This window comes from Anser brachyrhynchus (assembly GCF_964034855.1).
Source record: "Anser brachyrhynchus genome assembly, chromosome: 1".
NCBI lineage: Eukaryota > Metazoa > Chordata > Aves > Anseriformes > Anatidae > Anser > Anser brachyrhynchus.
Genome location: NC_137694.1, coordinates 88,224,361 through 88,237,765, shown reverse-complemented (window position 1 = coordinate 88,237,765; position 13,405 = coordinate 88,224,361). Strand labels below are relative to the sequence as shown.

Sequence of the window (13,405 nt, the reverse complement as noted above, 5' to 3'; positions counted from 1 at the left end):
TTCTGCTCTGCATAGAATCTATTCATTTAGGCAGACTAAATGTGTAGAAGGAGCCTTTAGGAAAGAGCATTCTGATTTTGTAGCTGTGCAGGTGCTGCGTGAAGGTAGTGATTGCAAATCATTCTGCTAGCAAATACCTAGCGTTGTTACTCCCTTTTCAGTGTAGGCTCAGCACAGTTATAGAACTTCTCATGGTACCAGGCCTGCTTTGTGAAAACTTAGAGATGAAATACACATTTTAGGATGACAGGCAGGAAAGCAAGAAACCTCCTTTATGTTGTCCCCATAGTAAGTCACCCTCCCTGTGCAGCTATATTCTTCCTGTCAGTGCATTTCATTGCAGTTCACTGCTTGAATGCTCCTAGAAAGGACATGTTCAGGGCATTCTTCCCTGCCTCCACTACCCCCACTGTCAGTCTGATGTTGGTTTCGCTATTGGCAGATTAACCTTTCTGCTGAGAAGTGGCACTGTGAATAGTCTTTGGAGCTCACCAACATGTCCAAATTCTTCTTTGTCCACGAATGCAGATGACATGTCTTTTGACGTCTCCTGGTTTGCCGTGCGCTCCTTCGCGCTGGACAGAGAGCCCGTCTTGCTGGCCACGGTGGACCGGAGAGGGATCGTGACGCAGAGCAGGAGAAACGGGAGCAGTGATCTCAGCCTGGAGAGAATCAGCCTGCTGGAATTCCGTCTCCGTGTGCATGGCTGCGAGGACCATGATTTTGGGAACCATTACTGCGTGGTGACCCCATGGGTACGGTCTGCCACAGGTGTGTGGCAGCGGGAACCTGCCGTCAAAGCCAAACCCGTCTTCCTATCTGTGAAAATGGATGGTAAGGGATTACAGTGTGTGTTGTGGGATTTTTAGCACCTTGTTATGTTTTTCTGTGGCAAATGTTCTCTATGTATGTTTTTAATTATGCCTGTGATAATCTCATTAGATTTTGTTATCCTCTTGCTGCTGTTTTCTGTAATTCCAAATTCTATAAACTAGGTAGGCCTGAATAGGTCATACTCGTAAGAGCAAAGTGTTCTTTTCCCTGATGTCTTGCTGACATTTTGAATAGCTAGGGCATCTTTTAATCAAGGTGTAGCATTCTCTCCAAGTGTTAATCCTCCTGCTCCCTGCTGGAGGAAGCATTGGTTTGCAGCTGGGGTGTGCTGAAGTAGTCGTGTTATGGTTAATATCAAAGCAGGGAACAAAACGTCAGAGCTCTGATGCCTTCCTCCCTCTCCTAACCACAAGACATGCTGCTCCTTGCACTTAATGCCTTGTCTGCTTTACAATCAGAGTTGCAAGTGTTGCTAGACTTTGTGAGAAGCTAGATGTGTGCTAGATGCTTCATTCAGCACGTAGCTGAGGAGAATGAATTTGGGAGAGGTTTTGAACTGGTTGCTTTCTTCTGAGCATTTTCAGGAGAGGTCACAATGAGAAGTTCCATGAACTTGAATCAGAAACTTTTGTTCTCCCTACTATGCAGATAACTATCGTAACTGTACTTTCTAAGCTTCTTCCATTTCTTGACCTTGTCTTTTAACTGAATATCAGGTGCCTACAAATCAAATTTCTTGTTCGGGCACCAACTTTGGAGGTTGATTAGGCAGAGTTGCTGAGTGGCAGTGAATGTACGGTACGAGCAGTTCTAATCAAGCAAAGTGTAAAGTCCTTGCCATTTGGAAACAGGTTTATAAAGAGATTGCAGCTGCAGTCTGCCTCTGATAGAGAACTTTTGCATAGCTGTTGTTTGGAAAAACAGGTAATGGGGTACTTCTTAGAACTATTGTCACTTTGCTGTCTCACTGCAAGGTTTCTCTGGTGCTTCCAGCCTCCCCAGGGCTTTGAAATGGTGGAGGAAGAAATATGGTGAAGAGGTAAGGGTGTCCAGTAAGACACCAGTATCCCAGGCATCAAAAGACAGAAATCAGTTAGCTTAATTTCCTTCCAAAATAATTAACCTGCCCATGACTGAAAGATTTGGGATTTCCCCCCTTTTTTTAGGCAAGAACAAATAATGTCGACCTTTAAATTTCTCTGTGATATCTAAACTTTGTTTTCCTTCCTGTTTTTCAGTTCTGAATGCTTTCAAGTATCCCCTGTTGATTGGCATTGGTCTGGCCACTGTCATCGGACTCTTATCCTGCCTCATTGGCTACTGCAGCTCCCGTTGGTGCTGCAAGAAGGAAGTGCAGGAAACAAGGCGAGAGCGTCGCCGGCTGATGTCAATGGAGATGGACTGAGTGCTGGAGCCAGGCACGCTTGCGTTTCGGGAGAGACTCACAGGGCTCTTGGACTGTGCTGAGACACTCGCTCACAGGCCCAGACAAGACAGCACACTTCCTCTCTGATTTCAGCCTGGACCTCAAGCTTCTCCTTGTTACACATCATGTCCCGAGAGCTTTCAGGCCATGTTTAGTGACTCAAAGTTCTCCTTTTTCCAGCAGCACTTTCTGCATAGGGATTGTGTCCTTCTAATGTACAAACTGTTGAGCCTGCTTTCAGCAGGGCCCTGTGACAAAATTCACTAAAGTGTTATTTTATAAATATTTTGGTTTAGCCCCTCTTGGTTTTTGAAAAGGTCTTCCTCTATGAAAACATGACAGGGAGGGCAATGTGTGGGAAGGGACTGGTAGAATCGTCAGATTTTCATTGTGTTAACCAATCTACTTTTCCCCTCTACCCTCATTGCAACATCCTGTCTGCTTCCTCTGTCACCTTGGTATCTCACAGACTTCTCCACGTTGGCTTGAAGCCTGGAGAAGGGTATTCCACTGGTGCCTCATGAGGCTATTCCAGCAGGGAATTGATTTTTGGCTGTCAGCATGCCTTCTCTTCCCTGGCTTTCAAAGGGTTTACAATTAACCTGAAAGCATAACTTGCCTGGAGGTCTTTGAGACTTTTTTCTTATTATTTTTTTCTAGTTTTCCGTGCTCAAAGCTCTTGACTGTGGTGAACAGGGGCTAACTTGGCAGCCCTGAAGAGTCACTCTTCAGACAAGCATTTGTTGGATGTCTGCGTATGGCCACCAGCTCCCCAACCCTTCCACTTTCTTTTCTCCTCTCTACAGCTGCTCACGTTGTGCCTCAGACCCTGCTCTGCTTGTGGCGGGGGGGCAACATGGTGTCTAGAGACAAGACCCAGCTTTCTGCTGGCTTTGGCAGAGGCAAGAGGCCTTGCCCAACTCGCAATGGCGTGACTCATGAGAAAAATGTGAGATGGATCTTCGTGTGCAATTGGCCAACTGATCATGTTTAGAGGAGACTGGTAAACTGTCCCCAAATGCACAGACCAGATACCAATGCTGCTTCTGCCAGTCACTCAGTGGTAACCCTTGAACCTGTGAGCAGAGTCTGACTGCAGTAGCTTAGGGTAGGAATATGAGCAAGCTAAAGAGGGCAGCAAAAAATAACCTGCGATCCTGGTCTCGTACATGGGCCTGCAGTGAGGTTTTCCCCATGGGTTTGAGGCATATTCCTAGGTGCTATATTATAAGAAGTCCTACTTTGGTCTTCCACATACACTGACCTGGCTCCTGCCAAGGGAGCAGCTGCTTTTCTAGGCAGTTCTGTCTTTCCAGCACAGCTGGTATTTTAAGCAATAAAAGTCAGAGTATAGTACTGTGTACAAACAAAAGAGTAGGACTGTACCACAGCCAGGGTCTAGCTTGCACCAGGAAGGGTTGAAAATGCAGAGATGAGGTCAGGGCTCAATCCTTTACAGATTTTGTAGGATAAAAGAAAAGACTCTGGAGGATGGCATCTGCAGAAGGTAGTGTTTGTGGTGTGCTGTTGCCAATCTTAGACATTAGTTATGTTCTAGACAGTCTCCTTCACTAATAGCTTGTTCCAGGGGAGCTGCAGGTCTGTGCTATGATGACCTCATTTCACATTAGCTTGTGGACCCTTTCACTCACCACTACAGCTATTCCATTTTTTTTCAGTAAGGTTTTTTTGTTTTGTTTTGTTTTCTTGGCTTGTGTTGTGACCTTTTTTCTGAGGTCGGCATGAAAATTTTCTCTGGAAGGCTATGTTCTGCCCCCAGCATGCAAATATGCACAGTCACACTGCTGGTGGGTTAACCTTGACTGTACATATGTACACACACAATGTCTAATAATTTTTGGAAGCTGAATATGAGGCATCTTCAAAATGGACTTGATTTGCAGAGATGGAGCTTGCAACTCACTATTGGACTCTGGCACTTTGTGTAGGGTTTTAGAGCTGAGAGACCGAAAGCCTATAAACCTCTGGAAGACTTTGGCCTAAACATTCTTAGCAGCTTCTCTTTCTGTCCTGGTGTGTGTGTGTGTGTGTATGTTTTTCCTCCTCTCTTGAAGAGCTCTGAAAAGGTTTATGTCGCAGACAGATGTAGCTGCCTCTGCTGAGGAACAGGGCAGAAGCAATCTCTAGTTTCCACTGTGAAAGCCCAGAAATCTTTAGCGATGCTTTACAAAGAAAGGGCATCGAGGAGAGAATTCACTCAAATATCATTTTGACAGCAAGAATTTTTCTTCCTCTCCTGTTTGGCTGCTGTAGTGAAATCTTGCTTTTCCTTGGATGTTAAGGAGCACCATTCTGATGTCTGGGGTGCTGGCCGTCCTTCCCACACTGATCTACGCAGCTTCTTTCCTGCTTTAATACCTGCTTTCTTCACAGAAAAGACCTGTGGAATTGGGGTGTCTTGGGTGAGGCGATTGGTAGTGGTGGTGAAGTTCAAAGCACAGCATCAGTTGCTTGCTATCTGAGCAGACTGACTCCATATTTATGTGCCCTTGGTTAAGTTTTAGGGAAAGAGGGTCATGAGGCAATAATTAGGGAATGAATGAGCAGGGACCCACCATCTCTTCCCAAGCACGCAACATAGCACACTTTATCCCTGCCGGAAAAAAACTCAGGGTTATTTTGGTCAGGGCTCCCTGCTCCTCTAGGGAAAGGTCCCTGTGTCCTTAGCTAATGCTGGCCTTCCTTCAAGGTCAGTAACAAACCATCTTTGTCATTCCAAGTGAAGCAAGTTCGCTGCTAGCTCACACCGCTGCCAGCGCCTTGGAAGGCAATGCTGCATCCCCTTAGACCCTGTATTTGCTGTAGTTGGAAGGCTAGAAGCTGAGGGGCTAGGCTTACCCTACAGATTTCCTTCTATTTGTGCCAATTTTGTATTATCCCCTTTTTTAAAAATAGAGTGGAAATCTTGTCTCCAATGGTGGGGAAAAAAAAAAAAAAGACTCTTGGTCACTTTCATGTTTTTTTATTATTATTTCTTGTGTGACCAGGGTTTGTGTGAATGGAGGTGTGTGTGCACCTGGTCATGTATTAAACCTGCAGAATATCAGGAGAGTGAGCTGCCTGAGATGCTGTGCAAGGATCCGTATCCTCTCTGCTGCAACCTGTGGTATTGTCTAAGTATCCTAAGGGCTCATGTTGATCTTCCTCTGTTCGCATTGCCACATCTCCTGGGTAAGCTGGTAAATTCCTCCAGGCACTTGGAATTTGATCCAGGACAAGCTTGAACATCCGTATAGCAGAAGGGCAAGATGTTTTCTTTCTTTTGTTTTAATTTCAAAGTTACAAAATGAAGTGTTTGGCACAGTTCTGGAATGCAGGTACCCAATAGTTCTAACAATACTGTGTAAAATGTTTCTTTTTATGTTTAAAATAAAGAGCCTTTTTGATTAAGTTTGTGCTGTGGGTCTGGATGTTTGTGCTATGGGAGTTCCCTCCTTGTACCTTGCTCATATGCAGACGTTATTGTTACTGCCAGGTTGTCAAATGTAAACCTTCCAGTCCTGTTCCCAGCGCTGCTTGCCCTGAAAAATAAGCATCAGTCCTTTTACAGTAAGTTTAAAATATTTGCCTACGTTTGTGTGACGAATTGGGGAACTTAATTGTTTTCTGAATCGACCCTGTTTCTACCCTGCTGTAAGTCAATATTTTCGTTGCCAAAGCAGAAGGACAGATTTTCTAAATAAGATGGTTTTGGCCTGATTTCTTCCAAGCGGCTGCTTGCGATGATAATACAAACGCTGTTCATCTGTGAGTTCCAGGCAAGCAACCCTGCGCTGAACGTTGTATCTAGTATGAAGCAAAGTCTTTTTCCACAGGTTAGTGTGGTGGGATTCATCTTTAACACCTTGGCTAGCCCCCTTGGACTTGACAAAATAGGCATCTCAAGAATGAAGTTCATCTGACCTACTTGAGACATGCGTTTTAGAAGAATGGCAACCTGCAAGTACACGTTTCTTACCATGAGCTGTAAAGGAAAGGACAGCTTATCTTAGATGTGAGGATTAGGTGTGGTAAGTGTGTACAAGTATTGGCCAGGCAGGTAAGAGAAATGAGGCAGTAGCAGCTCCCTCTAGTGATAGGACGGGAAAGGAGGGAGGAAACCACAGCAAATAGCCGTAGTCATTAATTCAACCAAGACATGGATGATGTCTTAAGCTTTTTATAACATTGATTCTCACAGAGACTTTTTGTGAAAACAGTTTTAGGATGGATTTTAGTCTTTTTTTTTTTTTCTCACTGAGTTTATAACATCCGTCTTTGCATAAGAATAGTCACTGGATTGTGGGAAAGATCCAGTCCACTCTAATTGTGTTTTATATCCCTGCTCAGGCTTCTGGTCTTCAGCCATGCTGCTTTCCTGCCACGGAATTCCTGGAGTCTCATACCAAGGTTCCCGGCGTGTTATCTGCAAAGTATCTCTCTGAAGCCATCTCTTCTAGTAACTGCACTAACAGTGAGTGACCAGTCTTCTTGAAGTATTTACTTGGAGCAAAACCATTGCCATAAGGTGAGTCTTTCAGCAATGAAAAGGATAATGTATGTGTCTTTCTACTTACGGTGTTTGTCCTTCTCGCTGCTCCCCCCAGCCACCATAGCTCAGAGATGTCTGTCTCTGATGTTTCAGGGAGAGCCCCTTCAGAAGCTGAGCTCTGAGTTCTCAGCCTGGAAGTTTACGTTTTCTTTAGAAGTAAAATGTTTAAGGTCCTTTTGAAGTTGGAGGCTTTGCCTGTAGCCTTTCAGGTGCGTGCTGAGGTGTCCTTGCCTGGTGCCATTATCTTTTTCTTTTCTTTCTCTCTTCAGCTCCCGCATTCATCCAGGAATGTCTTTTGTTAGTCACTATTCATCTCCTTCCTTGACCTGGTTGTATGCAGAGTTAACAAGATGGCTCTCAGGACTCATGGCATGGCATTGCTGTCCTTAAACCTTCCCTTACCTTCTGTGGACGGCAGCAGCAGCATGTCCTCTGAGTGTCACCACTTCCCACCTGACTGAGCCCGCGTTGAGAGACGTTCTCCAAGTCTCTGGGAGTAACTGAGGAGGCATTGCAGGGTCTCTTAGGTGGATGGTGTCAGGCTAAAGTGAGGTGATAGCTGCTGTGTTGCAGTACTGGGAGCATACCTTATTAAGCCCTGGGCAGCAACGGCAGCATTGAAGGAGGAGTTGCTTTCAGGGTGAGACTTGCAATCCAAGCACAAAGAGGTGACATCTAGTACATACACTTATAACCCTTCTTAATGCCTCTATTTAACCAAAGCTGTATGCCTTGGAGGTTTTCCTTGGAGCTCGATGTAGCTCCTCCCTTCTGCGTGAAGGAAAAAATGTTTGGCTAAGCATAAATATAATCCAGTCTTTCTGTGACATCCTCCTTTAGTGTGAAAGGAAGACACCAGCAGCAACAGCATCAATATTGCCTACACCACATTCTGTTCTCTTGAGATGTTTGTGCAGTAATGAGAGCAAGATGGGGTGGACAGCATGTTGTTGTCCAGAATGCTTTACACAAAATGAGGCCAAGGAAGGTGAGAAGGTGACATATAGGAGTAGAGCATCTATTACTTTGCTGGGACCTTCTGTCTGGTAGCTAAAACATCCAGACTGCTAGCATGCTAACGCTACATTTTAAATCTGACAACCCATCAGGCCCCAAAATGAATTCCTTTGGACACCTGTCTATGTGCTTGAAGAGAAGCTTCATATTCATGGATGGAGGTTGCTTTAGGTGCTTCAGGAGGAAGAGAAGTCAGCAGTTGTGTGCCTTCAAAAAGAGCACACAACTCTGCTATTGGACCTTGTGAACTTGCTGCTTTTCCCATGATCTTAGAGGAGTGGGAGAGGGAATCGTTTCTGTTAGATGAGTGCTACCAATATAGCAAAGACTTTGATGCTAGGTGAGCTGTACATGTTCTGCCACTGCTGCCTTGCTTCCTTACTTCAGGAGTGTAGCAGTGTGTCACTTCCATGTTGTCCTTAGTGCCAGGGTGATCTCTCTGCCAGTGCAGACAGAGCCGTATTGTCATGGGTGCGGGGATGGGACTTTCTGTCTTTTCAGGTGGTGGGATTTCCCCAAGTAGCTCTTGTGCTGCTCTGTGGGACCTGCAGCCTCTCTCCATTCAAGCCAGATCTGCCTGCCTCCAGCTCCCAGCTACCACGCTCAGTGCCACAGGGTCAGGGCAGGGGAAAATCCATCTGCTCTAAGATTTGCAGGCTGCCATCGGTGGGAGGCATGTGCTTCCTTAGGGGCTGTGGAGCTCCTGTGCCCCCCTCTAAGACTGGGGAAACGCACCTTTTGTGCATCTTCCAGTCAGGCCTGCTAGGAGAGCAGCTCCCTGCTGCAGCCACTGCTGCAGCAAGTTTTGGCAGCTGGAATTTATCATTTTTCCCAGCTTATATGTATTTAACAATTGGCTGCAGCAATGGCTGTTTAATTCCCTTGCTAACATTTCCAGGGCAGCCATTTAATTTTTTTTAAACCCTCTTGCTTCTGCAAATCCTGTAATCAAATCCAAGCTCTGTCAATCTAATTAGTTTTGAAGCACAGCATCTCCATAACTTAGAGACCTAAATAAGCAGCTTAATATTAAAACCTAGCTTCTCTCCCCACACGTTATACTGCTCTGTATTCCCCAGGAGAAGTTCCCACTTAACAACAGCCTACTGCAACTGCTCTCCCTGTTCCCCTCTTAACCCCCTCTTCTCTTCCCCGTCCTCTGCCCTCCCTGTGTCCACTGTGAACAAAAAGAACGAGGCACAATCCTCTGCTGCTCTGCTTCAGTCTTTCATGCTGCTGCTTGCTTAGAAAATGCTGATGCTGCTTCGAGTGCCATGGTGGAGAGGTTTGGAGTAGTGCTGTGCCAGAGCTGAGCCAGACAGGGGGCTGCTCCTGTCAATTGTGTGATGACAGGACTGTGTCCTGCACATGCTGCAGGAGGGGGATGCTGGGGTTTGTAGAGGGAAAAATCGCAGAGCCAAATCACACGGCCAGAGGAGCACAGCCTCTCCGTGCAGGAAAGGGCAGCTACCGAGTGGTTCCTCCATGCCAAAGCTCCTTCCCTTGGTGCTGCAGGGAGCTGCTGTGGGAAAGCTGAATTAACATCCTCGCTGCAGCATCTCTCAGCTGCCTGGTCCCCAGCAGCACGTCGTCCCCTTAAAGCAATGTGCCACCTGATAAAGGTTGCCCAAATGCCAGGGCACCTGGGGAGCCACAGAGGTGCTGCCGTGGAGGCAGAAAGCTGAAGTGCTTTGGTGCCAAGGGGGAAAGGCTGGCTATGGGAGGCAGCAGGGGCTGGGAGAAGTGCTGCATCAGCCCCTTGTCACCTCAAAAATACCTACCTGTCAGGTATTTTTGACGAGTGTTGCTTAGAGGGAAGATTGGCTCTGGCTTAGCAGATGGTGTGGACTTAAAGAGCAAACCAGCTGGTGCTGAGGCCCTGGTGACCACCTTGCTGTGCCTTGGGGGTTTTCCTTCAGATGAGCGTGTCAGTGGCTGGAACTGCATTTCTGAAGGTTTTTGGTATCTCTCTAGTGCCCTGGCCAATTTTGTTCTTGCCTAACTTTTTTACAGGAGAAATGGCATGAATGAGAGCAACCCTTAGTTCACCAAAAAAAGAGTTTTGGGTGCTCTCCTCCTAGGCCAACCCTTGCTGAGAAAAGCCAGAGCCCTAGAAAGCTGCAGCTGCAGAGTACTGATGATTGTCTGCTTTTCAGCCCGTTCTGCTCTTAGATTTCAATAGGTTGTTGTGTCGTGTCATTCATCCCTCCCGCAAAAAAAAAAAAAAGGTTTGTTTCAGTTCCTGTACCAAAGAAAATGTCTCTTTTTGGGTGCAAAACCATCAGAGCAGCCTTTCAGTGCTGAAACTGCTGTGGGTTTTTCTCAAGAAAACCCTGCCTTTGCCATACATTGGAGCCACATCCAGCTGGGGTGCGAGATGTGAGTGGCAGCAGCAGTCCTTCCCACTGCCATCAGAAGTGGCCCTGCCTTTCTGCACTGTTGCTAGACTTCCCTTGCTTTCATGGCTGTCTGGGGGCTGGTGGTGTGGTTTGGCAGTGTGTCAGGGTGAAGAGGTCTTTGTCCGCTACCGTCACGCTTGTCTCTGCAAGCTGTCGGTGAAAGTCTGCGTGGCTCCCAGCAAAGCGAGCCTGGCTCCAGCAAGAACCAGTGGATTTGGGTGTTTGTGCTCCGTCAGGAGGGCTCTGCCCACGGGAGGGATGGCGGATGAGCCGGCGGCCGTGGGGAAGCCAGCTGGCTCCTGCTCCGTAACTGGGGGACGCAACCAGCTGCCTTTGATGTCTGGGTCGGGCTGAGAAAACCTGATGGCAGACTTCAAAGTCTGTTGTGCCAGCTCCCCTGATTATCTGAAGGCTTGTAGCACGTCCCCCAGGACTGCCGGATTATCCCAGCTAATGCCACGCTGTGCCCTGTGTCCCCCAGCTCTGCCTGGCTCCGGCCCCTCGCTTTCAAGGCTGTCCCTCCTTGGTCACCCTGGGGATGTGGCAATGGCATTTCTGGGCCGGGGAAGGAGGGCATGTCCCCTGAGAGCTGCAAAGCAAAGGTGAGAGGTGTCACCTCCTTCACCATCAGTGGCTTCCCCATAGTATCTCTGTCCTGTTGCAGGAGCCATCCTGCCATGCCCCCAGGCCCACGACAGGGGTGTCTGGTCAGCAGTGGGCCGTCTGTGAGGCTTCACAGTCCCCAAGGACACTGCTGATGGCCCTTTTGGGTCTAATCTGACTTCATCCTGGCTGTGCTGGGCTCTGTGTAACTTTCCACGCTGCATTTTTGGTGTTTTTCCGGAAGGCTTTAGCCCAAAGTGGTGGAGCAGCATCCCAAAAGGATGCCAGCAAAGGGGGCTGGAGAGCAGGGGGAGCAAAAATGCACATGGGGATGTGTAATGAAAGACTGTCATCACTCTGTTAAAGCCAAAGCCAGTGCTGTGGGCAAGCTGGCCTCCAGCTGAAGCAGGAGGTGGCAGTGCCCTGCCTGGATGCGCTGAGAGGTGGCCCTGCCACTCGAGGTGAGGACCCTCCATACTCCCCAGTAAGTGGCATTTCCCCACCAGTTTCCCTCCTGTGTCCTCTCTGAGAAAATAGGCTTATAGGATCTCTCTTCCCATGCCTCACTGATGAGGTTTCTGCTGTCAGTGCATCCCTGTAAAGGATTCTCTGCTGCTCCTCCTTTACCACGGTTAATGGCCCTACCAGGTGCTTGGTTGTGCAGGAGGGAGCGAGGAAGTTTTAGACTGTGTGGTCCCGGGCAGAGGGAGCTGTCGTTTTCCTCCACAGAGCATCATCGTTGCCGGTGATGGGGCTGGGCAAGGCAATCCTATTCTCCCCGGTTTCTCCACTGTGAATGCAGGCAGCGGTTCATGCGTCATTAGAGTTTTGCAGGCTCGGCGTCAAACTGTTCCCGTGTGTGTGTTTATCTGCACGCTGACGGCAGGCAGCTCACCGAGGTTGAACTCCAGCCCTTTCCCTTTTCTCTGCCACTGTGGCAGAGGTGCGTTTCCCTCCACCGAAGGGATCCCTCCATCAGGATCATCCCTGGGGCACCTCTGAGTTGCTCTTGGAGAGCAAACCTCATCCCAGCCCCTGAGGTGGAAGGCAGCAATGATTTCAGCCCTTCGTTGCACCCTAAAGAGCTGCTGCTCCTCCGCTCCCTGCCATTGCAGTGGTGGTGGTGGCAGGGGACAGGTGAGATCCTGATCCAGAACCTCTGTCTCCCTGGGCTGGATGTGGCTTTCTGGGGAGCTGCTCAGTGCTGACGGAGCTGCATGCGCAGGCTGAGCAGTCAGAGCTGATAAAGGCACCAGCCTTGCAACGAGGAGCCTGTGCATCTGTCTTCTGGCCCTGCGGGCTGTCATGTGAATCCATTTATTAAATGGGGCAAGGAGGGACCTTGTGTTTGTTTTGGTTCATTACATGAATCTTGTTCCCTCCGGGAGTCCAGTGGGATCGAGCAAAAGGGCTTGTTTTATGGCCAGTTTTTGCTTGCGAATCCCTGAGCCAATTTAGCCGTTCAGCCGATGCCCCAGCAGGCTGGTGGGAGCAGCGCAGCTCAGGAGTAAACGCTTCACGCCGCCCTCCTCCCTGCAAAAACCAAACCAATCCTTTCAGAGACTGCCTCCATCGCAAGTCCTTCACGTTTGTCTGCTTGTTAAGAGGCCACGCTCACCCTGCCTGGGACGTGTCCCTGCCAGCCCCCCCACCCTGTCCTCAGCTGGCAGCAGCCGCAGTGCGCGCCTGGCGGTGCGGTGCCGGCGGTGGGATGTCAGCGATGCACGCGTGGTGGGATGCAACCACAGCACCTGCCTCCGGTGCCGAGGCCAGCATCCTCCTGGCATGGCTGCTCTCACCACAGTGCTGCTGGCCTGGGGGTCCCCATGTCCCCTGGGGGCCATCCTGGGACACAGCTGCGATGATGGAGGTCCTGCTGCCCGCACAGGTGATGGGCTGGTGGGGTGATGTGGGTGGGATGTGCCGTTCAGGGCACCCCACCTTGCCAACCCAGCCTGGGGGAAGCTCCAGCCCTAGAAGCCTGCCCCATCCTTCCTGGTGGGCAGCTCCATCACTGCTGCTGGAGGGAGCAAGCTGCTTGCTGCAACCGAGTGGGAGGCAGACAATTAGCCAAGGGAGGGGGCAAGCATCTTGCCACGGTGCACGCTGCGTGTGAGCTGCTGCAGGATAGATAAGTCACAGCTGGTGGCCTGGGCAGTGCCCTGACCCAGCCGCAGTGGGGCCAGCTGTCACCTTGGAGAGGTGCACCACATTGATGTCATGTCACGCTCTGCTCCCTGACTTCTCCCCGCCTTTTTTCTAAGCAGAGGAAACCGCCGCCGGAGGCTGGCAGCTTCCTCCCAGCTGCTTTCAAAATTGTGGGGTGGCTGTCACCATCACCCATGAGGGCTCTCCACCGCCTCTGCAGCAGAGGACCCCAGCAGAGCTCGTTCCCATGGGGCTGGTGTGGCGCAGGGTGGCTGCTCTCTTCCTCGTCCTCTTTCTCCTCCTGGGTGAGTGCCCTGCACTGCGGCAGGGGCTTTCAGCAGCAGGCGAGTGGGAAGTAAGGCTGGCAGGAACCCCGCACAAGCTAGATGTGCGGGCTGCCTCCCCCGGGCTGCTTTGCCTCCCTAA

At 49.3% G+C, this 13,405-nt stretch overlaps 2 protein-coding genes across 5 annotated transcripts in view; both read left to right on the top strand.

The window, feature by feature from the left end:
* Nucleotides 1-5,672, top strand: part of PTGFRN (prostaglandin F2 receptor inhibitor) — an 85,285-nt gene extending 79,613 nt beyond the window's left edge. For all 3 annotated transcript variants that reach the window (XM_080576113.1, XM_080576111.1, XM_080576112.1), the window contains 2 exons: nt 529-834; nt 2,073-5,672. In XM_080576113.1, coding sequence (XP_080432239.1) covers nt 529-834; nt 2,073-2,239 — 473 coding nt within the window. In that variant the 3' untranslated portion in view covers nt 2,240-5,672. The remainder of the gene's footprint in view (nt 1-528; nt 835-2,072) is intronic.
* A 136-nt stretch (nt 5,673-5,808) lies between these two features.
* Nucleotides 5,809-13,405, top strand: part of LOC308187925 (immunoglobulin superfamily member 2-like) — an 84,977-nt gene continuing 77,380 nt past the window's right edge. For both annotated transcript variants that reach the window (XM_080576359.1, XM_080576358.1), the window contains exon 1: nt 5,809-13,284. In XM_080576359.1, the coding sequence (XP_080432485.1) occupies nt 13,227-13,284 (58 nt within the window). In that variant the 5' untranslated portion in view covers nt 5,809-13,226. The remainder of the gene's footprint in view (nt 13,285-13,405) is intronic.